This window comes from Puntigrus tetrazona, chromosome 25, assembly GCF_018831695.1.
Source record: "Puntigrus tetrazona isolate hp1 chromosome 25, ASM1883169v1, whole genome shotgun sequence".
In the NCBI taxonomy this organism is placed as follows: domain Eukaryota; kingdom Metazoa; phylum Chordata; class Actinopteri; order Cypriniformes; family Cyprinidae; genus Puntigrus; species Puntigrus tetrazona.
In genome coordinates this window covers 11,670,530-11,695,564 of record NC_056723.1, presented here as the reverse complement: position 1 = coordinate 11,695,564, position 25,035 = coordinate 11,670,530, and the positions used below count along the sequence as shown (strand labels likewise).

The window sequence follows — 25,035 nt, the reverse complement described above, 5'->3', positions numbered from 1 at the left end:
CATTTCAGCGTTACAGTTCAGGTTGTGGAAATGTCGCCACAGTAACAAACTGGTGTGTAAAACTCTTTTATGCATTTCAAAAATTCCATAAGTGTGTCATATGCATCAGACGTCTGAGGCTGAAACTGTAGTCGACCTGAATGAGGAAACTTGATGGTTTACATTAATTGTTGTTATTGTGTCCCTTGTGGCAGTGCTGAGAATGCAACATGCATAAACTCTTTGCCTTTACATATTCCTGCTTTTGATCATAAATTCACATTTTCTTTCTTTCTCATCTATGCGTAGGCTCTTTGGAGGTGGTGTTCGTCAGAATGTGCCGTGCCTTTGACCCTCAGAACAACACAGTCTATTTCGACGGAAAGTATGCTGGGCCTGATGTCTTTAAGTCATTAGGTGAGTTACGAAACCCGATTGGACTTGGTATGTGAAGTGGAAATTCTGTGTTTGGAATATCACATGTGAGTGTTTTGTGTCCTTTTTGTTCAAAATGACATTCACGCATGGCAGCAGCATTCAAATGGGGGCAAAACCCAACCAATTTGCCTAACTGCAAGCAACGTCAAAATTGTTTGGTACACACACCTGTGTCCAAAACCTGCCACCACAAATAAATGAAACGATATTTTTGAAAACATTAAATTACGTATTTTAATGAAATAAAATTGCAAAGCCTACCAATTTCTCATTTCCATCACACCTGGAGTTAAACTTTCCTCTCTGAGGATGCTGCACAGGATTGCAGTAGCTGCTGTGTATGGTGGGCGTCTGAAACTGCATAAGCAAGATTGAGTGTCTACCAGGAGTGTTTTATCAAACCCGCCATCCACGCAGCCGTAGCCTGGGCGTAAAATTTTTCTAGAGTAAGCAAATAGCATTTATGTTTGAATGCCGTGACATTAGCAAAATCTCTTCTCTGTCATTAATGCACTCACACTGAAAGCCTTTTGGGGCTGAAAGCTGTCCAAATGGCAAAACAAACACAAATATGAGAAATCTAGACATACACACAGCCTGTAAGACAACATTCGGTCATATCTCACACTGACATCTTCAGCGTTATAACGACCGCAATATCTTATTCCTGTCGTATCTGTAGCGCGTTTAATAAGCCTGCGTTATGTGTTCGCCAAGCTTAAACCAGTAGCTCCGAAACTGGTATGAAAACCGTAGCGTAGTGCCCCCAGGTGGATGCTGGATGTTTTATTTCAATTATTTATCATTTTTCAATGTTTAATTTCCGATATCTGATTAATTTATGAGTCTGATATAGATTTGTGCATCCTAAACTCAGATTATTACTTTAATAGGCGCTGTGTTCAACAATGTTTTCAAGCTGCAATCGATATAAAAGGCGCGATATGATTCTAAACAGACAGGAAAATCATCTAAAGTATATTTATTATTTATGCGTTTGATGCAGAATGCAACATTTGCATATTAATTCATGCAAATACAGTGCAATCCTTTGTAAATATCACTACTGCGGTGTCTGCGCGTTTTAGCTTTAGTCTAATTCTTACACAAAATATGGAAATTTGCGAACAGGTGGTATTCGACACAACTTATTTAAATTATTTGGCATTTTTAATGCTTAATTTCTACTATCTAATATATATTCTACTAAATGTGTATATTTCTGCAAATTCCTGAAATGGACTGCATTTTTTTTCATGCAAACAGAGCACAATCCTTTCTAAATGTAGCTTTGGTGAAGTTTTTTTATGTTTAGATTTAGTGCGATCTTTCAGCATTCGAAAATTCTGGAACGTTGCTATAGTCCTAATGCGCGCGTTTAAAGTGAAAGACAAAATTGTAGGGAACGTTGCTGCGTCTAGGTGCCGCTCGGCTTGGAAAGTTTGAGAACTGCTGCTGCAGACTATCTCTCAGTGTTTGCGCGAGCTCTGAGTCACGGGTTTTATTCGGTGTTGTTAGTGACCCCAGTCATGGTTACGTAACCCCTCTCGTTCGCCAAAGCATGATTAGCCTCTGGAGGGAAAAATCATTCTGTAATGCTGAAGGATTGTATTGTTTTTACCTCTGCGCCACCTCGGCATCTCATGCTAAAAGATCAAGTGTCTACTCGACGCTGTCTACTGCTCCGTCTCTCACTCTTTTTTTTTCATTGACTTTTTCTTCCTCTCTGTCTCCACGGTGACAGGTTGCGACGACTTGATCAGCTCTGTCTTCGAGTTTGGGAAAAACTTGTGTTCTATGCACCTCTCTGAAGACGAGATCGCCCTGTTCTCCGCCTTCGTGTTGATGTCTGCAGGTGAGCCTCTCTCTGTGTTAAAGCGTACCCTTAAATTACCCACGATCCCTTGTTTACCTTCAGAATTATTTGGGGTGTTGGGACAGCTCGGACTGTGTATGTGAAAGTGTCTTATCCTCCTCCCCGTGTGTGTTTAGATCGATCCTGGCTCCAGGAGAAGGTGAAGGTGGAGAAGCTCCAGCAGAAGATCCAGCTGGCCCTCCAACATGTTCTACAGAAGAACCACAGAGAGGACGGCATACTGACGAAGGTACTGTACACATTAGGAACAGGATATGATGTCATTAGATATATCATCTGTAGTCTTCTTTCATGTACTTCTATGTATTCCTATACTGTTTTATTCCAATAAAATATTAAAAATATTAAATATGAATTAATATAAATTTATAATATGTGAATGTGGCATTAAAGCTAATGTTTTTTCCAAACTAAATAGTGTTATGATTATACCAGAGCAAATTATTCAAATATTTGTAGAGAAAATATTTACTTTGTTTACAGTTCTGTCCAGTATTACAGTAAAATTAGATGTATGAATTAAAAAAAATAAATAAATGAGTAAACAGATTTTTAATTTCTCTGTTAAAAATATGGCTGCAAATAGAACACATGATTAAATATAAATTAGTGCTGTTTTAGCATAATTTTTGTACTATTATAAAATGTATTCATACTTTTAATTACTGTAGCTTGCCTTTTAATATATCCTTATTTCTTTTTTTCTTTTGAATTTCAGTTTTAACAGTTTTGTTATGCTTTTTTCATATTTACTAGTTTATCATTTCGTTTTTCTGTTTTTGCCTCATTTTTCCATTTTATTAAGCTTACAATTATTTATTTCGGTTTCTTTCCGAGCCAGCATTTTTATGTTTTGTTTGTTTCAATTTTTTTTAATTTACGAATTTATTTACGAATTACGAAAATATATATATTTTTTTTATTTATTTCAGTCACGGAAACAATTGTCAGTAGTTTTAGTTAACAATAACCAACGATCATTTTCAACTGGTCGTTAGAAACCAAAATTAAATAACCGTAACGTGATTTCAAAAGAATTTTTCGTGGTAAATTTTCTGCAGACCCCCGTTTAAATCATTCGCATTACAAGACCAAGGACATTTATCATAAAGCAAATAGGGTCAATTTGAATTTCATGTATGACTTCATCCACAAAGCTGTGTTTGGTCTGGCGGCCGAAAGATTAGCTAATGTCATGTGAAAAACCTGGGACCATCTGTGTTGTGTCTGCGGATTAGAGGGTCTGGCTTTTGCCTTTTGACCCAGTACCACAGGGTCCTTTCCACCAAATTAAAATCTCTCTCTCTCTCTCTCTCTCTCTCTCTCTCTCTCTGTCTCTCTTTTTACAGTTGATATGCAAAGTCTCCACGCTGCGAGCCCTGTGCAGCCGGCATACGGAAAAGCTGACAGCGTTCAAAGCAATATACCCAGACATTGTCCGTGCCCACTTCCCCCCCTTGTACAAGGAGTTGTTCGGATCAGACTTTGAGCAGTCCATGCCCGTTGACGGGTAGCGCTTCCCCGCGCCCACCCCACCCGGGGGAATACACACCGTGGGGAATGTCAAGCATAAATCTGAGACACTTTAGCAGTGCCCTGCACACACACACACACACACACACACACACACTTGGACAGACGACACACTGCACACACACACACACACACTTCCCCTTTTTTTCGTTGTGATTATTTTTTGTCGTGGGGGAGTAGGTAATGGACTGGGTTTGACTCTAGCGGTTTATTTTTGGGGTTTGTTCCCTCCTTTTACTGACACAGGTGGGATTCGGAGCCCAGGGGAGAGGATGAGAAGATGAAGACACTTGTTTTTCCCGAACGCTCCCTCGCTCTCTTTCTCTCGCTGGCTGAAGCTGAAGAGTCCACGCGTTCGTTTTCTCGAACGGTCCCATGGCGATTTGTCACGTTCAGCATAAATTGTTTCGACTCGTTTCCAAAACGCCACAAAAAAAAAAAAAAAAAAGCGATTCCCAGAGAGCATTCGCCTGGAATCCAGCGGAAGAGGAACACACGAGCCCTTTTCAAGCCAAGAACATGAAACAAAAAGTTGCGATCAAGAAGTCGATTATCCGAACTGTTCCAGCAGTTGTTGTAGCACCAAAAAAAAATTTCTACGTAGAAAAATACGTGGTTAGTTTCTTCCTCCCTGTGCACTTTTTTTTTTTCTTTCCTTTTTTTTGGGATGTCAAACCAGCACCGAACGAAGAAGAATACAAAGTGAGAGAGAAAGAGAGATACTGAGAAGGAGCGTGATGTGGAGTCAACACAAAACAGCACCTTTCTACGGACAATCGAGGAAAAAAAAAAAATAAAGACGAAGGAACAACGTAGAATTCTGGTAATTCTAGTCGCGATTGCTTTTAGCCGTCAGAGACTCCATCTACCATAGTTGCTTAGTGATATCGTTTAAGGCCATCTGCTATTAAGTCCCTCTCTGGAATGGTGTTAACGTAACGTAACGGTCCGACCACCAACATCGATGCAATGCAAGGGTCCATTCCACCTGTTTTCTAACGTGTTACAGGGTATACGATCATAAGTACAAACTATACGGAAAAAAAAAATAATGTTTATAGAATCTATTTTAAATAACATGTATGATATTAGTAGCTAGACTATTCTTAATTGTGAAAAATTGATAAGGCACTTTTATTTGCACCTTTCTTTAATTTAAGACTTGTATATTTACCTAGTGATGTGTTGCATGTATAAATACCACGGTTTTGGAGAACGAGTGCTGGAAGCCCTAACGCTGCTGAGGGTGGGTGCGTGTTTGCGTGCGTGTTTGTGTATTTATTTGCGCGAGGCGGAGGTTGGTGCTGGGTAAAGGCGGATCACGTGATCCGGGAGGGGGGTCGTAGCAAACGCTCACCTTCTGCCACCGTTACGAGAACCTAAGCGCACCGGGTCTAAAGGGCCGTGGAACGCAAACGGACCCTTTTCCACGCACGTCGCGCGCTGTTTAATGGTTCCATCTAGTGGTGGATCTGGAAGGACCCGGATCTGGATCCCGAACGGCCGATCTTCCTTAAAACTGACTCTCGTGAGGGTCTTTGCCCAGCAACAACGCTCGTCGGGAACGTGAGAGTGGGAAGAAAAAAAAAAAAAAAAAAAGAGAAATATTCAAAGCCTTGTCTGGTTGAAATCCTCTATTTTTGTAACATTGTACAGTGCTTATGAAGCCTACGAAAGAAAAAGGGAAAGAGCGAAGGATGATATAGCACTTAATCCTGCAATAATTAGAATCTCTGTGTGTTTTTTTATGATTTTTGTTGTCTTTTTCAAAGAACGAGACAATGGTAGTAATAGTGCTATTTTTTTGGGAATACCTTACTGTTGTGTGTTGCGCGTGTTTGTACGTCTCTTGAATGTGCCATAGTGGTCTTTCCTGCTTTTTTTTTTGGAGTCTGAAAAAAAAAATGTTGTATTGTAACATTCCAGTAAAACTATGTTGTGGCGTTTAGGAAATCCCAATATAATCCAGAAAAAAAAAACTTCACCGATCACACCTATGACCTGCTAACTGACATTTTGAGAAACTCTTGAGTAGATCTTGGTAGCTACATGTAATTTCTTTTCCCCTCGACGCAAACTATTTTCCTCAGGGAAGAGTCTGTCTAACTCGATTCTGAAGTCGGTAGCTCAAACACGTTAGTCAGCTCTATGTTGCATCTGAAACTCGATAATTTGATCTTGATGGCATGTTTAGTGCAGATAAATTGCATTCTTATCGTAATTATGCGTCAATAACTACCGTTGGCAAAATATGAGTTTGTGCAGTGCTTCCCCAAGAAGTCCTGCTTATCACAATACATCAATCTGTAATCGACAATTCAGGTTCGTGTTTAGTTCTTTATACAGTAAATTAGCGCTTTGTGTACTACAAGGCTCAGGGAGAGTAATACTGAATAATAATTGAGCAGGGATAATGAAATCAGTTCCAAATCCCAGTGAGCTGCTTACTTAGACAGCATTTTAACAGTCTCAAAAGACTGAAAAGCAAACGTTTTAGACCAATTTTAACGGAATCCCAGAATGCAAGTCTATAAAAAATGTTATTTCGGCATGTTGGCAGGAGTCAAATATTTGACTATATTTCACTGAATACTAAAAACGATTTGTAAATGATAGTTTAATAATAGTCTCATTATCTACGTTTACCCCAAAAGTATCAGCGAAGTGTTGTGCTTTTAGCATAGCAACATGCTAACAGAAAACTCCATTGGAATCAATTGCGAGCGGAGACAACCCATGTGTTACTCATTCTGTGACACTCGGAATTGTTGTCCATGTAGACCGATTCGACTCAGTCGCTTAAAATGATCTATTTCGGAGAACGCTGCCTAAGTAGACGGCTCACTAGCAGCAGAACTGAACCCAAAACAACCCGATAATGTTGTTAATACACAAATGGGAACAAACACTCGTTTGCTACTTTAGCTCATTTTTTAAAAAAAAAAACCTCATTTTTCACCTTTCGCGATTCACTGGCTCACGTCGTACCGTGTCATTCGCTAGCTAGACAGCTGTCAAGTCAAAAGAAGATGGCAGTACATCAAAAACATCGCAAAACGTGTCGTTTCATTCAGTCGCCCAGCGAGCTCCAAGATCAACTTCCTGAAAACCCAACAAAGCAAGATAACAACCTCAAGCGTGCCACGCTAATTTCCGGCCTTTGTTTTTGTTTTTCTGGATGGGGATTTGTTCTAATCGTCACTCGTAATTGTTCGAGTCTATGTGCCAAATACCTCTTCACGATTTGCTCCACCTTCAGACGTCCGCGCGGGCTGAATTGCCGCGTGCGACAAATACGGGTTTCTACAGGGTAACCACTGCCGTGGAGTCCCCTTGACGAACAAGCTTTGCTGTTTCCTGTCCGATGATCCTCAAGTCAATTCTAACACCACGAAAGCTGTAGTAAAGTCACGTTTTACCACTTTTTTCCTGCATGTCGTATTTCGTCAGTGTAGTTTGTATTAGACTTTTAAAGCAATATGCTATGGGATAGAACTTTGGGACAGATTTATTTTTTCTAATACAAGCAAAGGTACTCAAACGCCTCTGGATCTGTGGTGTTTTAGACGCGTGAAGAGAAAAGTCCTGCGGTGTTTTCTTATCGGTGGAAGATCCGCACATTTTCCCTCTTAAAACCTCTTTTTCAACCGTGTTTTTTTTTCTCCTTTGTTTATCTATGTGAGAAGCAATATACGTCCGAATGTGGATGCGAGAGCGTGTTTGTGTTATTTGTAATGTTCGCTTAAGGTCAAACCCCCAGACAAGGCTTTAAAAGATCAGACGCAGCAGGGTGAGATGGTGAATTGTATGTAAGATCTTACTTTATTTAGTTTTTGTTTTTTTTCCCCAGGATTTAAAATGTTTTAGGTAGCACTGAGCTTGAATCCCTTGCCGCGGCTGTGCAAGCATGACACGCTGCACCTCGACGTTCATTTCGATTAGAGTTATGCAAACGCAACCAGGCCTATGCACTCGCGTTCAAACGAAAGGCACGTTTACGGAAACGTTTTTTGTTGTTGTTGTTGTTGTTGTTGTTAAGCGATTCCGATCGGTGTTTTTACCGTGTCATGCTCGCAACAGCGTTCGAGCCGAAGGTTGAGGTGTTACTGAGAATCACGTCGATCGTTTTTTTTCCCTCGCGTTTTCTTTCCGAAAGCACAGCTGACGCGTTATTAAAAGTGAACTATGTTTAGACGATAGACGAAAAGAAATCTCTTTAGCCATAATCAAATGTCAAGCAATAATAGATGGTATATTACGATTCATTTTGTGCATAGGCTTTGGACATCTGCATGTAAATACATTTTCTTATTTATCGCGTTTAATTTTTTTTTTGCTTTGGGTTTTTTTTTGTCTTTTTTTTTTTGTTTTAATTCGTTTGTTGACTAGTTCTGTTCCCGGGTGGAGAACTACGAACGTCGAATGGCCTGTAAACTGTACAGCTACGTTTCCCTGTCCTCCTTTCGGCTTTTAATTCACAATATTTAATGTTCTATCGATCACATGTATAAAAGTAACTTTGTAACTTCTGTCTGTATAGGTAAGAAGAAAATACTGCTATTAAGACCTGCTCAGTGCAAATATTTATCTGTTTTATCAGACGCATCATGCTGTACAATATCTCTGTTTTGAGTATACTTCTCTCTTTTAGACTTAGTTCGATTAGCGGTAGGGTGTGCGGACATTAAATTTTGTGTTATACTGACGTGTGGTGCTAGGTAAGTTACTTTGTGAACAAAAATTACGGATTCATAGACTAGGCCACCCTCTTAGTCCATTCATTTCACCGAGTATTGATGCATTATTGATATTAGGACTCAATAAATAATAATGATAACGATAATAACGATAACAATAAAGATAACGATAGTGGTAAATTTCCTTTGAATACCCAGCGAGTACCTGTATCAGTGTGCTAGTCTTGGGACGCGGCTCGTTTCCTTCCCACTTTTAAGATTATTAGCAAGTATCGGCTAAGTAAAGCGCTATTAAATTTAGCATTTTTGTCGCCATTTTGAATTTTTCGCAACAACGACGATTGTTCGTGCTTTTTTTTAAAAAAAAATGGAAAAAGCAGCAGTATTGTGTTTCTTTTTTTGATTGTTTCGAAACTGTAGCTGGAGGTGTTTCTTATCCGGCGCTTATGCTCTGTATCGGGCGCTGGAAGGACTTTAAACACGCGATAAAGTACCGGATTGTCTGCCGCTTTTTGGCTCCCTCCATTTTTATTTTTTTTTTCTACCCTCGGTTCTTTTTAAAACACGCTTGTAAACATTCATTTCCCCCCCCCACTCACGTACACTTACATACACACACGAAGGTTAAGTGTTATAAATTGTACAGGACAAAAGGCGGTTGTGGGAAGTTTTGTGCGGAACTTCCCGTTTTTATCTTTGTAGCAAGGCAGAATCTACTTGCAATAATACATAGCAAACTACGCTGAGTGCCTCTCAGTGGTACAGGATGCAGAAACTCTATTCGTCCATTTTGTTTTCACGTACTCAAATGACTGTGTTTGCACACGTGGGTGAATTCTGTCTCGTGTTACCGACTTTTATTTTTCGCTGGCTGTCTTTTTGTACGTAAACGAGGCATTTCATGTTTGTTTATAGCCATGGAAACGGCGTTTTTCTCGTCTCTGTGATGTCCTTGTATTTTCTGAGATTCTCAGACGCTACTTTTTCTTTTTCCTCCGAACAACTTCACGTGGTTATGGGACATTGCATCCAGTCGGTCGCATCCCGGTTGGATGCTAAACGCGAAACCCCCGTTTGGATATCTGCAGAGACAAACTGGCGGACAATAGACAATCCACTCCGTGTTCTCCCTGTTGTTTCCTGCCAATTAGATTTTAAGTTGACGTTTATGAAACAAAATGACTAATGCAATGTATTTTAAGTGTTCATATGTGTATGTAAAATGATGCATACTACACTTCTATTTCTTGTTGAGCTGAAGGGGAGGGCACAAGGGCTGGGGCAGGGGCAGGATGGGTTGGATTTTGCTCCTGCTTTCCTGCGGGGTGGGGTAAAAAAAAAGAAGAAGAAGCAGAGAACGGTTTGCGGTTGTCACATATTTTTACGTCACATGTTTGCTACTGATCTTAAAATGGGGACAGTCGATCATGTACCTTTTTATTCAGCTCTTTGGAACTCTCTTTAGGAGATAGTTTCTTCTCGATAGTGGTTTTGCTCCTTCTGTTTGTCTGATTCTTAAATATGAAAATAAGTATTTTGATTCATTTTGTAAATACCGCTGTAAAGAAAAATAAGAAATTTAATGTTGTCTTTTAAATACTTTTCATTCTAATATGAATGTTGTTATATTGTACTTAGAAACTGTACCTTTAATATTACCTTTATTAAAAGTGCATTGGACACATCGATTTTAGATGTGCTTTATGTGCTGTTATCCCATAATAAAATTTACCGCTTGTAATGGGCTCTTATTCAATGCGTGTCGTACTTCTTTACGTAATTTAAGTTCAGCACAACCTTCAGAGAAATGAAAAAGGGACGGAAGATGAGAAACAATCACGTTTAAATTAAAAACTTGCCTTACTCTGTTGTATTTTATGGTGTTAAAGCATTTTTGTAAATCGTGTATGGAATATTTCATGGTCAGTCAAAAAGGAGTAACAACAGAAATATGGACACCTTAGCCTACTAGAAATACTGGTTCAGGCTTACGTGTTTTTCACAGAAGAGGCAAGCTAGACGTTAGAAGGTTTAAATATGAAGAACATTTGAGATGAAATATGAGTACGGGCTGAAATAGTTTAAGTTGAAACCGCTTGTGGTTTGCCAACATTAACTAATCAACAACAATGTCACAATAAAAGTCTGTCTGGTTTGCAAGGATAATTAAACTAGTCCGATATGAACACTATGAAAAATTCTGAACATATGAAAGTTGACCATGGTTTTATTATGTTTTCCTTACTACAAATACCACATTTAAACTAGTCTAGAAACACCTATTTTTGCAGTACAACTATTATTAATTTTTAGTACACTTTTCTCTAAAATACTTTTATTTAGTATATTAGTGAACGAACCTAATAGGTTCGTGTGAAATCTTCGAATAGTAGCCCTACAGGAGGCTTTCGGAGACTTTTAATCTGTATCAAATGTAAAGGACAATATATTGAATATGTGAGCGTCCATTAAAAATCTAGCTGGGCTATTTTATGTTATTTTTTTAGCATGTACAAACAACATAAGTACTTATTTTATTTATTGTCACAAATGTATTGTACCAGTAACAGCATAATAGTTAAAAATATATATATTGCAAAAAGCGTGATAGGAAGCGGAACCTTTGTGCCGTGTTCTGCTTCTCCGCGGAAGATTAAACTGCAGCACTGTTTTGATGAGGGACCGGCGGCGTGCGAGAGTTGGGAGTCGGTAGATGATTTAACGATGTGAGCTACGTCTACATCCAAAAACCTGCTGCAATGGAGTTAAAATGGTAGGTGCCGGTATGATTCGTTAAATAGACACGTTTTATTGATAGTTACGATAATGGCAGCGTGAGAGAAGAGATCCGCTGTATTTGTTCTCGGTTTCATTCTCGCCGGTCAGCTTCAGTGTGCTGGTTTGTCCTCAGGAACGATGCCCCTGTCTCTGCTCCTCTTGTGTTCTCCAGAGATGTGTTTGACAAGTTCACCCTCGCGCCCAACGTCAAAGAACTGTTTGCTCTTTTGCACAGGTAACTAAATCCTGTCCACCTGTATCGTTACTGTAGTCTTTGGTAACTGTTGTTAAACTGTGTTATTAGTAGTAATGGCATAATAACCTCATATAAAACGGTTCTTCATGAACGTAATTTGTAAAGGATAGTCTATAGATGAAAAGGGCTTTTACTAGGCTATCACTTAAGAAAGGTTTTACTCATTTGCAAGGAAAAAAATAAGAATAATAATTTCATATTTTATTAAGAGTACAAGTCAAAATATTTTAGTTTAGTCAACGTGTGTATGAGATCAAGCTTTGTAAATGTAATTTTATGCGGACACCAAAATGGGACGTCTATATAATAATAATAATAATATTTAATATATTTACTTATTTATTATACATTTTTCATGGTACCGATCAATATATTATGCCTCATTTAGTCCCATATATAATAATGAATTTAAAAACGCACACACAAAAATATATTTATTAGTATTTATCATGGAGCCCTGAACATGACATGTGGACAAAAACTTAATTGCTTAACTTAACAAAAATTTATTGTAGCCATGAAATAAAAATCTAAATTTTTTTTTTTTTTTTTTTTTTTTTATAATTATGTCCACAACTTAAGATTTTTTTCCCATGGCTCAAAATGCGCGAATGGCTTACTACAACAATGACTTGCAACTAAATCAAGGATTGAAATGTTTATGACCATGTTACGCTTATTTATTTATTTATTCATTCTAGTTTACTATTGCTTCTACTACTACTAAAAAGTATAATGCAGTTTCTTTTTCATGTTCACATAGACCGTTCCCCAGAAGTCAGTACCAGTAAAGAAAAAAAAAATTCATAAAGTAAATTTTTCTAAAAGTGATGATATGTTATTAGGATGCATTATGATTTTCTTCGGAGCTCTAATAAAAAGTCTGAGGAGACCGGTGAGAAAGAGGCGGATGGACCCTCAGCAGAAGCTAAGGCTGTGAAGTGTGATGAAGGTTTGGATGCCAGTAACATCCCTGAATCAGATGAGCTCTCCTCTGAACGCACACCGACTAAAGCGAAACCCGTGAAGAGAGCTGAGATTTCAGCCTTCCCCGAGCCTCTGGTGCCTTACCCTCGCTTCTCCACCCTCAATTTGAAGAACCGCAAGATGTATCTCAACATGCTCGTCCGCAAGAATTACTTCAAAGCTTCAAAGGTAGACCATCTCCTCTCCTTTAAAACCCTGCCTTTAAAAATGAGGCGATGCAAGCCTGTTTTCATGCGGTTCGTCTCGTTTCGAAGTGTTTGATGGAGCAGGTGAAGAACGAGGTGACGGAGTTCATGAAATACCTGCAAGATGTTTCTAGAGCATGTGCCGATGGGTACAACTATATGCCTGCGGGCAGCAGCCGCTACACTGAGGTATTATTTATTTTACTGTTCAAATATTTACATTAATTATTTAAATATATAATCGCATCCAAAATAAAAGGTTGTTTTTACAAAATATGTGCATTTATAATTTTTTGTATATGAAGATATATATATATACTTATACTTGTGTTTATATTTATATTGATCTAATTATATTATGTATAAATACATTTAATATATAATTTCTTATTTTCTTATATTGTATATTTTCTTATATTGTATTTTCTTATTTGTATATTCATTATAAATGTACACGCACACACATTATATACACAAAACATTTTAATGTGATTAATTGTTGCCCATCACTGAATCAAATATGTTATTTGTTTAATAGATTTTGTGTGTTTTCCCCAACAGGAATATTTTTCAGCCTGTCTGGAACATGTGAAGAGTTACCCGCAGGTTTACAGCATTCAAGAGATTACTAGTCTGACCAGCGTAAAGTTTGTGGGGGAACTCTCTCTCAACTTTGAGAAACAGCTTCTTGCTATGGTACTTTTCTTCTTTTTTTCTTTTTTTACGATGTTGAACGTGTGATATACTGTTGTTTGTTATTGCTGCTGTACGCTACCGTGTTTTCTCCTCAGGGTAAAATAGATATGGTAGACAAAAAAGTCATTGCAGAAAACACCCAGCTTCCTGTAGACTATGAGACCGTGTCAAATGTGCTTCCTCCAGCTAATAAAGCAGCTTCGCTTCATACTGTAAGTAACCTGCCACCTGCCTGTGATAGTGTTCTATCTATCTATCTGTCTATCTATCTGTCTGTCTATCTATCTATCTATCTATCTATCTATCTATCTGTCTATCTGTCTATCTGTCTGTCTGTCTGTCTGTCTCTGTCTCTCTATTTCTCTGTCTATCTATCTCTCTGTCTATCTATCTATCAATATCTATTTGTTTTCGTTATTTATTTTATATGTAGTATTAGTAGTATTAATAATATTGTTATTGTATTAATATTTATTGTTTGTATGTCAATGGCATAAGAATAATAATATATTAATATTGTTTTAACAAAAACATTAGTGAAGCTAAATTTGAGATTTTTTTTTTCTAAACATTCTTTAATAAAAATATATTTACTTAAGATGTGAAGTGTTGTTTTCTGAGAACCTGAACAAAATTAAGCAGCTTATGCTTAAAAACGAAAAGCACTTTTGCACTTGAAAAAAATCTTCTTTTCTAACTTCTATTCGACTCAAGTTCTACTTTTAGTTTTTGAAGCATTGATCATATGACACATTTACATTTAGAGACCATATAAACGTGTGCCATTCAATTTATTATTTTTACATGGTCGTATTTTTTTTTGTCTTAAAATCTGCACAAATTCAGAAAATGTATAGTTTTATTTTACACTTTTCAATTTATAGCTGAATATCTATACCTAGATATGTCCTTTTTGTGAGATGTGCAAAATGTGGCCGTAATCACTAGAGGGCACTGTTGCATTTGGTTTGGATTACAACTAGATTTAATTCTGATATGTACTAAATCGAATCTCCATACCTCGTTAACTCATTTTGATGGATCTCCGGGAATCACATATAGGACTTCTCCTGGTGTCTCTTAATATCTGCAGGTCATCAGCAATGACAGTAATGCAGAAAAACTCAGCGCTACTTACGAGCCACAAGTGTGTTTATCTAAAGAGGCCTTCCTTCAGCTCCTGAATAACAGCTCCGAGTTCACAGAAGCCTGGGAACTCCCCATTTGGGTCAAAATGAATCCCATGAATGGTGAAGAGTCACTTCATTTTGTTTTTTTAATGCTTCACAGTAGACCATGAGATTGTAATCCTGTCAGTAGTGTCACATGATGAATGTTGTGTTTGTTCTCAGGCAGCAGTCAGAGTAAGACGGCATACATCGATCCTCCTCTGCTGAAGACAGAGCTGAGCTGGAGAGAGAGGAGTCTGCTGTTTCATCAAGAGAGCGTGAAGCTGGCGTTCAAGAAAACCGTATCACGTCCTGTGTTTTTCCTCACTTCAGAAGAGCTGCCTGTTGAAATGCAACCTCTTTCCGAGGTAAGATGTCTATGACTCGAAGACACAACGCCAGGGAAATATATTGCACATTAACTATTGTTAACAATGACAATAATAAATGAGCAATTTATTGTTGTTGTTGTTTTTTTTAAACCCCTTTCATAAACAACTTTACCACTTGTAAGCAGTTAAAAAAAAAAAAAAAGGAAAAAATTAAATGAAATGCATTGTAAAATTAAAAACAAAATGGTTTAGTTATCACAGTGAAAATATATAATATATTTCACAATTGGTTTAGCAATGAAAACTATTATATTTGTATATTAATAAAATGTAACAAATTGACATGTCATGTTTATATTTTTTGTGTGTGTGTGTGTGTATATATATATATATATATATATATATATATATATATATATATATATATATATATATATATATATATATATATATATATATTATTAGTTTAAAAACATTTATTGTTCTAAATGTTTAAAGCTTACTATATTTATTATTTTTATTATTATTATATATTATTTTATATTATATTGTACTACTGTTTTATATTAAATACCTCTGTATATTATATTATTATTCTGGAAAGTGTCTGCTAAGTAAATAAATGTGATTTATAGGATAAATTATTAAATTGTAAACACTGTATATATTTTTTTTTTTGCTTTACTCTGCCCAGGACAAGATCTCCAGGAGTATGGCTTCGTTTGATGATTCTGGTATGGATTTTGGGACCGATCTAACAGACCTGGAGTCATTTGGGGAGTCCTACAAGCCCATTAAGAAAGTGAAGCAACAGAATGAACCAAAAACAGCTTCTACAAATCCAACTGTAACTCCGTCTCAACATATCCCAAACCTCAAGAAACCGACGGAGTCTGAAGGTACAACAAAACTCACCTCAACATCTCAAGATGCTCCCACAGAACCCTTCGAGTCAACCATGGCTAAGGTCCAAGGAGAAGCCAACATTTTGGCTGATGAAGGAGATGATACGCTGAACAAAACCGCCATTTCAGAAAAGGAAAGTGTGAGTGAAGCTGCAGAAGAGAAGATGGAAATGTCTTCTGCTCAGTGTCCTCCCACCAAGCGACCCAGACATGTGATGGAAGACAAAACGAATCATGATTTGGATTCTGACGAAGAACGACTAGTCATAGATGACATTTTATCCCCACGCAGACCTCAAACCCAGGTGACGGCTCCAGAAGTGTCCTCTCCAATAGCGCCTGACCAGGGTGCAAACGCTTCAGGCAAAGGAACAAATAAAGGCATCAAAAGACCCCGAATATCTGGCGAGTGTGATCAGCTCGGGCAGATTCTGAAGATGCAGGATGCCATGCTGAAGTCCACCCCCAGCAAGAACCAGGAGGCGATGAAAGCCCACATCCCAGAAGACAAAGCTCCAGAAGCTAAAACACACTCACTGGTCAAACCATGTGTGACGTCGTATCTGGAGTCCAGAGAGGGACAGGAAGAGGACGGCACACTTCCTGCTGACGTCCCTGTGCTGGTGGCCGCTCAAAGAAAACGTTAGTGCTTGAACGTTTTGTGGGGTTATTCAGGTGTACTTTAAATGTGCCCCATGATGCTTTAAAACCGACCCTTATCCATGAAACGCTTTTGTAGAAATTAGGAAATGAAGGTAAAATGGTCATACACCCGACTGTCAAAATTAATGTAATTTTTTTTATCATTATGATTTATTGTTTAAATAATTAAAATAAAATTAAGTAAACAATATTTAGTTAAGTGTATTATTTAAACATATTCAAATATTATTTAAATGTGAAGTATTTCAATTTATATACTTTTTTGTATTTTAAGTAAATACCTGAATTATTATAAGTATTTTTATCATTATTATTTAGTTATTTTTCCCCCTGAATTTTAACACATGTAACTTGACAAATTCAGCAATTGTAACAAGTCAGGTCATAAATTATCACTGAAGCGCAAGAATCAGATATTTCAAACATTACTGATGTTCTCCAAAAACGAGTTTTTTGGTGACTAGTATTATTATGATTATTATTATTATTAACGTTATGAAACACTCTACAATAATATTCATTAGTTAACAGCATTAATTGAGAAGAACTAGGATTGAGCAATAGACAGCATTTATTAATCTTAGTTCGTTGTAATTTCAGCATTGACTAATGCATTGTTAAAATCACAAAATGCAACTAACAATGCATGTTTGTGTTGTTAATGAAGATGAATAAATACTGTAATAAACATTTAGTTAATTGGTTGTTCATGTTTAGTACAGGAACTAATGTTAACAAATGATAGCTTATTGTAAAGTGTTACCATTATTATAAGTTGATTTTTAAAACATTTTCACCCTTTTTTTGTTAATGTATTTGATTTACTATTATTACAAATATGTATTATATATTTTATATATTTTTTTATTATTGTAGGTTTAAATGAAAGAATATTATGTATACATATTAAGTTAAATATATATATATATATATATATTTATTTGGCAATGAAGATATAAAGTGTGTGTATATATTTATTTATTATATATATATATATATATATATATTTATTTTATTTTTTTATTTATTTATTTTTTTTTCCCAAGTGATTTGTAATATATATTTTCACTTTAACATGTAATGTTAATATTACTACGGTCTAAAAGAGTTTTATATTTCTATGGTTTTTTTTTAAGTCAAGTCTTTCTCGGTCTGTGGCAGGTCTTCTGAAGGAGGATCTTCAGGTCAGTGCTGAGGATGAGATGGACTACGATCCTCCAGCAGAGGGCAGCGTTTTGTACAAACTCTACAGCCTGCTGGACGTCCTGCTCATGGTGCGCAGCAGTGTGGACCTCGCTCACCCCAGACACGACACAGACACCTTCAGGGTGAGCTGGACGCAGTGGTCCTTTAGTAACAGTATCGATTGATTATTTTGACTCCTCGGGTCTTGTGTACGCGCTCACAATGCGTCTTAGCATCATTATTAGTTACCATCGTCAGTGATTTATTGGATTTGAGTTAGTATGTCAATATGCCAAGCATTAATCTTTATATTTTAACCAGGGCTGAGTAATGTGCGCCGCACCCTTTCTTTAAACAGCCTGGTTTCCTGCGCAGGGCTGTAGATTTGACCTTTCATTCTTATCAGCGTGTTAACACACTCTTTCCAGTCAGTGGTCGAAACAAGCAGCACAGGATTTCTTCTGCCTGTGTTTGTAGAGCACAGTGACTCAGATCTGCCGTTTGAGCGGGTAATGATTGAGTCTGCTCTCCCCCAGGCCGTCCCGGTGCAGGTTTTACCCAAGCTGGAGTATCAGCTGTGCTACGGAGCCGAGAGTCTGACCCACACCGAGGCCTGTCAGCTGTGGGCCGAGAAACTTCTGCACTCCAGTACTGTGTCCTTTATAAGTAAGAGACTTTCTCTTCATCTGTCATCAAAGGTTACGAATTTTATAGAGCGTTAAAACGATCATATTCATGTGACCTGAAGAAAATGTCACAAAAAAAGCTATCGGCTTTAATAGATTTATGCTGTAAAATGTTGTAGCAAAAATAAAGATTGATGATAAATGTAGATGCAACTTCATTGATTTAATAATGCAAACAAATTAATGCATATTTACTTATTTAATATGTTGTAAAACTGATAAAATAATTAGGTAAAAAAAAAAGGTAAAATTGATTAATCAATTCACAATTGAATCAGCTCTTGATTTTCATATGCATAATATTTAAGATTGACAAAAATATTAACTATAGTTTTGTTTTTATAATAATGTTTTACATAATTTTTATGTATAAATAATTTTAAGTACTACAAATTTAGTGCATAAATTTAAATACATCGGTTCGTACCTTATCCAGTGGTTTAGAGCAATTCTTGCACTGTAAAATGTTGCCTTAAAAACGTATGAATCAATTTAAACTAATTAGAAAATCATTGAATTTAGACATTTTTCATCCTTGTAAATGCAGTAAAAATAAGTAGGTAAACATTTTTGGTAAATCAATTCCCAGCTGAATCAGTGATTCATTTAAAAAAAAAAAAAAAAAAAAAAAAAGTTTGTAAAAATGTTATAATTCTATAGAAATTTATTAACAAAGAATGATTATATTATAAATGTAATGTTTAAAAATGTAAAAATAAATGCTATAATTTTACTGCATTTTACTTGCTTAAATCTACTTCTCGCTACATTGTCTTTCTATGACCGAAACAACAATTTTTTTTTACGTCATTTAAATGCAAATCACAAATCGCCAAACAATTTAAAATATATAATTGTTTTTTGGGTTTTTTTTTCACAATTTGACTAACAGAAGTATCCGTGTTGTATTTGTAGTGTAACAAGGGGAGTCAGCACAAAAGTGAACTTCCCACAAACTCCCAGCATGCCTCTCTCATGACGCATGACTCACTGTTTTGAGTCAGGGTTGCCGTAGCTACTAACATTTCTACTTTGAAAGGGCTACAGAAGAATGCAAGCGCTTGTGTGACATATCGCTGTGGGTGTAGGGCTACTTGGGTTTCTTCATTATGAGAGAAAGAGGGAAGGAGACTCCCTTTTTTGCTGAACAGACTTCTAAAGTTTGGAAAAATTGGACCCTGACATTTTCTGTCCACTTTGAAGATGCCTGTGTTACTGACAGTGATTTAAAGAATGCCCACAATGTGCATGCAGGTGAAAATACCTCTGAATCACAGAAGAATGCAGAACAGACTCTCTCTCGGCTTATCGTTTGCTTTAGAGATTCTTCTAGGCTTATTGAAGGAATTTAGTCTTTTTTTCTGGGTCTAGGCCAGGATCCAGCTCTACTGATAACAGAACGGACTGGTATCTTCACACAAATTATTACAAGGCTCAAGAGAACATTCTAGCTTAGCACTTCACTGAAGATTTTACTGACAAGATAATATAAGTATAATATAAGTTCACCCAAAAAAAAGAAAATTCTGTCCACATTTGCTCTCCCCCAGGTCGTTCCAAATCTGTATGAATTTCTTTGTTCTGCCAAACACAAAGGAAGTTGTTTTGAAGAAAGTTTGTAAGCAGGCTGTTTTGGGTCACCATTGACTTCCATAGAATTTTTGTCCTACTATGGAAGTCAATGGTGGCCAAAACAGAGGAGATGAGTTATTGAATATAATAGTTATTGAGTTGTTGTTATTATTATTTCCTTTGCATACAAAAAGTATTATTGTCCCCTTCGTAACCTTCAGATTGAACCACTTGCAGATGGGCTATTCTGACAACGTCTTTTATATTTTTCTGGACCTTGGCTGTGTAATGTACTTGGCGGTCAGTGGGACAGTCACAAGGCTCCCAGTTTTTATCTAAAATATAATATGTGGAATAGTTCACCCAAATATGAAAAGTACACATAATCTACTCACCCCAAAGCCATTCTAGGTGACCTTCCTCTTCAAGATGAACGCAATCAGTTTTTTTTTTTTTTTTTTTTTTTTTTTTTTTTTTTTTTAATCCTGGCTCTTCCAAGCTTGGTAATGAAGGTAGATAGTGACCATTATTTTGAAGTTCCATATATCAAATATATCCGCAAGTACTACATCATAAAACTAACCTATACGCCCTCGGGGGATTATCACATGTCCTCTAAACCAGATTGATGGGTTTTTGTAACAAAAATACTTCTATTTTTAAAATTCCAACATAAATAACCGACTTCTGTGGATATATATTCGATTTACCGAGCTTCAGAATAATGGATACATTTTTTAAAAACTTTTCAACCCCGCTGTTGTGAGAGAAAATGACCTTTTATATATTTAGAATTTAGTGTTTGATAACTTTTCAATTTATATAACTTTTTACAATTTATATATATATTTCAATGTATATTTTCAACTTGTCAAATGATAAAAGGAAGCTAAATATGACACTTTTTATGAGTATGTGGAGATTGTATTAAGTTTACTTAAGTTTAGAAGGTTTTTTTTTTTTAAGGTCTAATAAATGTTACAATTGATAGCTCTATGAATTATACTGCAAGACTATTTTTCAAGGGGAAAAAATTATTTCCAAGAGACATTGTTATCAGTGATGCTGGACCTATCACATAAAAAAAGATTAATGAAAGTTTAATAAAAACATTAATGTTTGGTGGGATTAATCAATTAATTTCAGAAATAATATAATTGTTTTTTTTGTTTCTTTTTTTATTAATTATTACCATTTAAAAAATCTTGTCTATTTGAATATATTTTAAAATGTAACACTTTCAATACGTTACTCCAGTCTTCCGTGTCATATTAGGCATATTGTGTGTGTTGTTGTTATTATTATTATTTTTTTTTTTTTTTCAGTTATTAATTATTCATTGCTGTAAACCTCTCTAATTGTTGCTCATCCTCTTTGTGTTTTGAAGAAGAATTGGTGAAATGTCATCACGTCTTCATTATAGCTCCGTGTTCTTTGTCCTAGAGCAGCGAACAAGTAAGGGTGTGGAGATCGTTTCTTCTGCCGTGAACTCAGAGTGACACCATCAGTGTGAAATATTACGAGGCAGAGATACAATAGACAGACACAGCGCGTGAACGATTATTGCAACATTCACAGCGTTTCTCATCGCCTGAGTTAGCGTTGCAGGTCAATACGTGTCCTTTTTGCTCTGCATCACATGTTGACACAGATTTAGACGTTCTTCAGACTATGAGCCGCTTTAATGCTCACTCCTTTAGCTATTGACTGGTAAATAAAAACGCAGCTTAACCAGCCGTTATGGAAAATGAATGGAAGTATTGTCAGATGTGATTTAAGACTTGCAACAAGAAAATTAAAAAAGGGGGTAATGTACCTAATGTAGCCTGTGCGTTTAAAGGCTGGTTGTTCACAAACCGTGTGATTATTTGTGTAGGTCGCATTAATGCACACACGTCAGAAGTGGCTCAGATGCAGTTGTTGCCCGACGACTGGATTCAGAACGTCACCTGTGACTTCAAGTGAGTGAATCTCTACATAAAGTCCATTTTTAATTGGTTAAATAAACCCATTTCAAAAAGTATACCGATTTTAGTTTTTTTAAAGTAATTTTCACTGATCTGAAACACTGTAATAGTTATTAACATTTAAATTTTTAGTAATTGATTTATATTTAGTATTATATCCATTGTGTTGAGTTTCAGTGTAATTTAATGCGATTCATTGTTTCTTTTTCAGGCCCGCTAGATGTTTAAACACCCTGTACCACTTACTGAAAAAAATCTCGCTGTGAGTTTCTTTCACTTGTTAGATTTATAGTAGGTAGCATTTGACGTAGATCAAAAAAGTTCATCAAAGTTGTCTTAAGACAGGAAAATTTGTTGAAAGGTTCTGATCCACCTCAAATGTTGATAATCTATCATATAATAGAATATACTTTATCCTTATATTTGCACGTGTCTTTAAAAGTGTGGATCTGTATATTAACGTCGGGCATGCAAAAGCATTTAAACATTTGAAAAATATCATTACGTAAGCTTTAGGTATCGAGCCTATAGTTCAGTATTTGTAAGGATGTGACCTTAGCATTAGAAAGCTCATGTCATCAGCTACAAATTTCCTTTCTGCCGTTGCAGTGCTGTAATTTTAATAAAGGTGTCTTTTAACACCTACCCCAGATTACAGGAAGGACGATACTTGTTAGTCCACAAACCTCGTGAGGGATTCGTGACCATCTTTAAATCTAGCGACGAGACCAAGGCCGCTCGCGGTGTGTTCCACCTACAGCACGTGCACTGCAGACCCCCAGCTGTGTCTCCAGGGATCCCCTGGGTTCCTCTGGACCCCTCGTGCGTCCTGCCTTTTCACCAGAAACACAACAGACCGCCCTGCACTTTCCCCCCACGGCCACCCCCTCAGGTATGAACATCTTCGCCTTTTGTTTGCATAATGTGTAGTGTGCATGTATGTATTAAAATATATAAAAAAATATGCGCACACACATACTACACGCACTACTCCAGACATGTTGAACCTTGGTGCTTATTTGGGAAAATTAGTTTCGAATTTAGTCTGCAACATACATTTGAACTGTATTTCTAGTGGTGGTGCGGTGTAGTTAAGAGTTGGTAAATTAAAGGTGGCTAGTTTGCATATGTGTGCTCCCGGCATGTTGAACTGTGCTCATGCTGGAAATTTGAGTTTGAACTTGCCACTGAACCTTTATCCATTATTTCCTTTTGGTGTGGTGTAGTGGTTATAGCTCAGAGTTGAATTGTAGTGCTTGTGTGGGAGTTTTGAGTTTGAATTTATCCTGCAACATGTCTTTATATAGCATTTCCAGATGTTGTGGTGTTGAGTTTAGCTTACATTTGGTAAGTGATAGGTTGCTGGTTCACGCGTGTGCTCCGGACAGTTGAACTGTGGTGCTTATTTGGAAAATTTGTGTTTGAATTTAGCTTGCAACTTAGTTTCTTTTATTTCCAGTGTTTCCAGGTGGTATGGTGTAGTGTAAATGAAAGGCTTCTGGTTCACATGTGTGCTCCAGATGATTAAACCATGGTACTCATGTAGGAAATCTGCTAAATATCTGGTAGGTTGCTGGTTCAAGTAATAATTTGAGCCATTGCTCACTTAGAAGAAACATCTATTTTCAGAGATATGCACCGAATACTCAGGTATTTGCGTATACTCACTCACAGCCAACATAAACAGTCAGAGGATGTCTTAATAACATTCCTGCACAGAATTAACACACCCATTCTGTCTGTTGGGACGGTTTGTCATGCTGTGAATCTGTTTGAGTAACAACTGATGGTGAAAGTTACTTATCTTCGTTTCCAAGTTATCACAGTGACGCTTGCCATTGCAAACTCTGTTCTTCCAAAACAAAACTAAAAGAGAGAGTTCACCCAAAAATAAAAATTTGATGTTTATCTGCTTACTTATCTGCTTAAAAGTGACTTTTTTTGAGGTAGAACACAAACAGAGATTTTTAACTCAAACCATTGCAGTCTGTCAGTCATATAATTGAAGTCAATGGCAACCAAGCCTCTAATACGTCCTGATCTCCGGCCGTGCTGAACTCATTCACAATATCCAGGCACACAGATATAGCAGTAGATCCTTACGTACCGCGGCCCTTAGAAACTAGTCAGTTAGTCACTAATGAGGCATCTATGTATAGATATCTATGCGCCGGAGCACGTTCACCCATCACGCGCCGGATGTTGTGAATGAGTTCAAGGCAAGCCTTGGATGCCCTGAGGGTTAATTTTTGGGTGAACTATCCCTTTGACGTAAATTTAGATAGTGGATGTTCTCTTACTCACTGGTCTGAGGCTCTTGCGGCTGGGATATGAGTCGGGGCAGGTCATAAAGATCACACCCATCCTACTCTACATTAAGTAACTCTTACATCATCGCGTTGGTACCCAATGAAGCTCTGCCTGAGGAAACATGACACTTAAAATTTCATTGAAGCAGAACGTACTCCAGAACCTGGGAGGTGTGTTAATTGTGTAAACCACTGAGCTCCATGCCCACGCTGTCCTGTAGAGACATGCCTGCTATATATATATGCATGTCCTAAGGCATGCTGGGACATTGGAGGCTGAAGTCTATTTAGATAAACTTCAATACTGCTATCCAAACAGTGTTATAACATGATTTTATGAAGTATGTTTTTTACCTTCTTCTCATACAGGCAAAAAGTGGAACAGGACCTAAACAACGCCAGGGAAAAAACGCGGTGACACCGCCACGAGCGACCAATCAGAATCAGTCAACAAAGAAGCAAAAAAAGGCAAAAAAAAAAAAAGCATGGAGAGACAATGTGAGAGCTAAGATGATGAATGACCAGCAACAAACCCAAACAAGTGAAGGTTGAAGGAAAGGATGGAAAGCTTTGAATTTGGAAAAATAGATTTTTTGTGTGTAATTACTATATTCGTTATGTTTATCCCTAATATTATGTACAGCTACTTAAAACCTATTTTCTTTAATCCTGTTGTGTATATCTACTTTTTTTGTACATTTTGAAACATTCTTTACCATTAAGAAGTAAAAAAAATCAGCACAAATAAATTATTCTTTGATATAATATTCTTGTGTTTGTCATACACATACAGACTGGACATCCTAGTGTCTTTTCTAAAAA

The 25,035-nt window shown here is 36.8% G+C and overlaps 2 protein-coding genes across 4 annotated transcripts in view; both read left to right on the top strand.

Annotated features, from left to right (window-relative positions):
• Positions 1-10,274, top strand: part of roraa (RAR-related orphan receptor A, paralog a) — a 251,764-nt gene extending 241,490 nt beyond the window's left edge. For both annotated transcript variants that reach the window (XM_043227687.1, XM_043227688.1), the window contains 4 exons: positions 289-396; positions 2,162-2,272; positions 2,410-2,522; positions 3,643-10,274. In XM_043227687.1, coding sequence (XP_043083622.1) covers positions 289-396; positions 2,162-2,272; positions 2,410-2,522; positions 3,643-3,807 — 497 coding nt within the window. In that variant the 3' untranslated portion in view covers positions 3,808-10,274. The remainder of the gene's footprint in view (positions 1-288; positions 397-2,161; positions 2,273-2,409; positions 2,523-3,642) is intronic.
• An 883-nt stretch (positions 10,275-11,157) lies between these two features.
• Positions 11,158-24,978, top strand: ice2 (interactor of little elongator complex ELL subunit 2). 2 transcript variants are annotated; one of them, XM_043228832.1, is made up of 15 exons: positions 11,158-11,296; positions 11,435-11,536; positions 12,427-12,712; positions 12,799-12,918; positions 13,291-13,425; positions 13,521-13,637; positions 14,519-14,675; positions 14,778-14,962; positions 15,621-16,473; positions 17,656-17,822; positions 18,216-18,345; positions 21,814-21,898; positions 22,116-22,166; positions 22,556-22,796; positions 24,583-24,978. In XM_043228832.1, the coding sequence occupies exons 1-15, from the start codon at positions 11,283-11,285 to the stop codon at positions 24,763-24,765; spliced, it is 2,826 nt and encodes a 941-aa protein (XP_043084767.1). In that variant the 5' UTR covers positions 11,158-11,282; the 3' UTR covers positions 24,766-24,978. The 2 variants fall into 2 exon arrangements, with proteins under 2 accessions (XP_043084767.1, XP_043084765.1); XM_043228830.1 differs by having other exon boundaries at positions 12,403-12,712.
• The last annotated feature ends 57 nt before the right edge of the window (positions 24,979-25,035 follow it).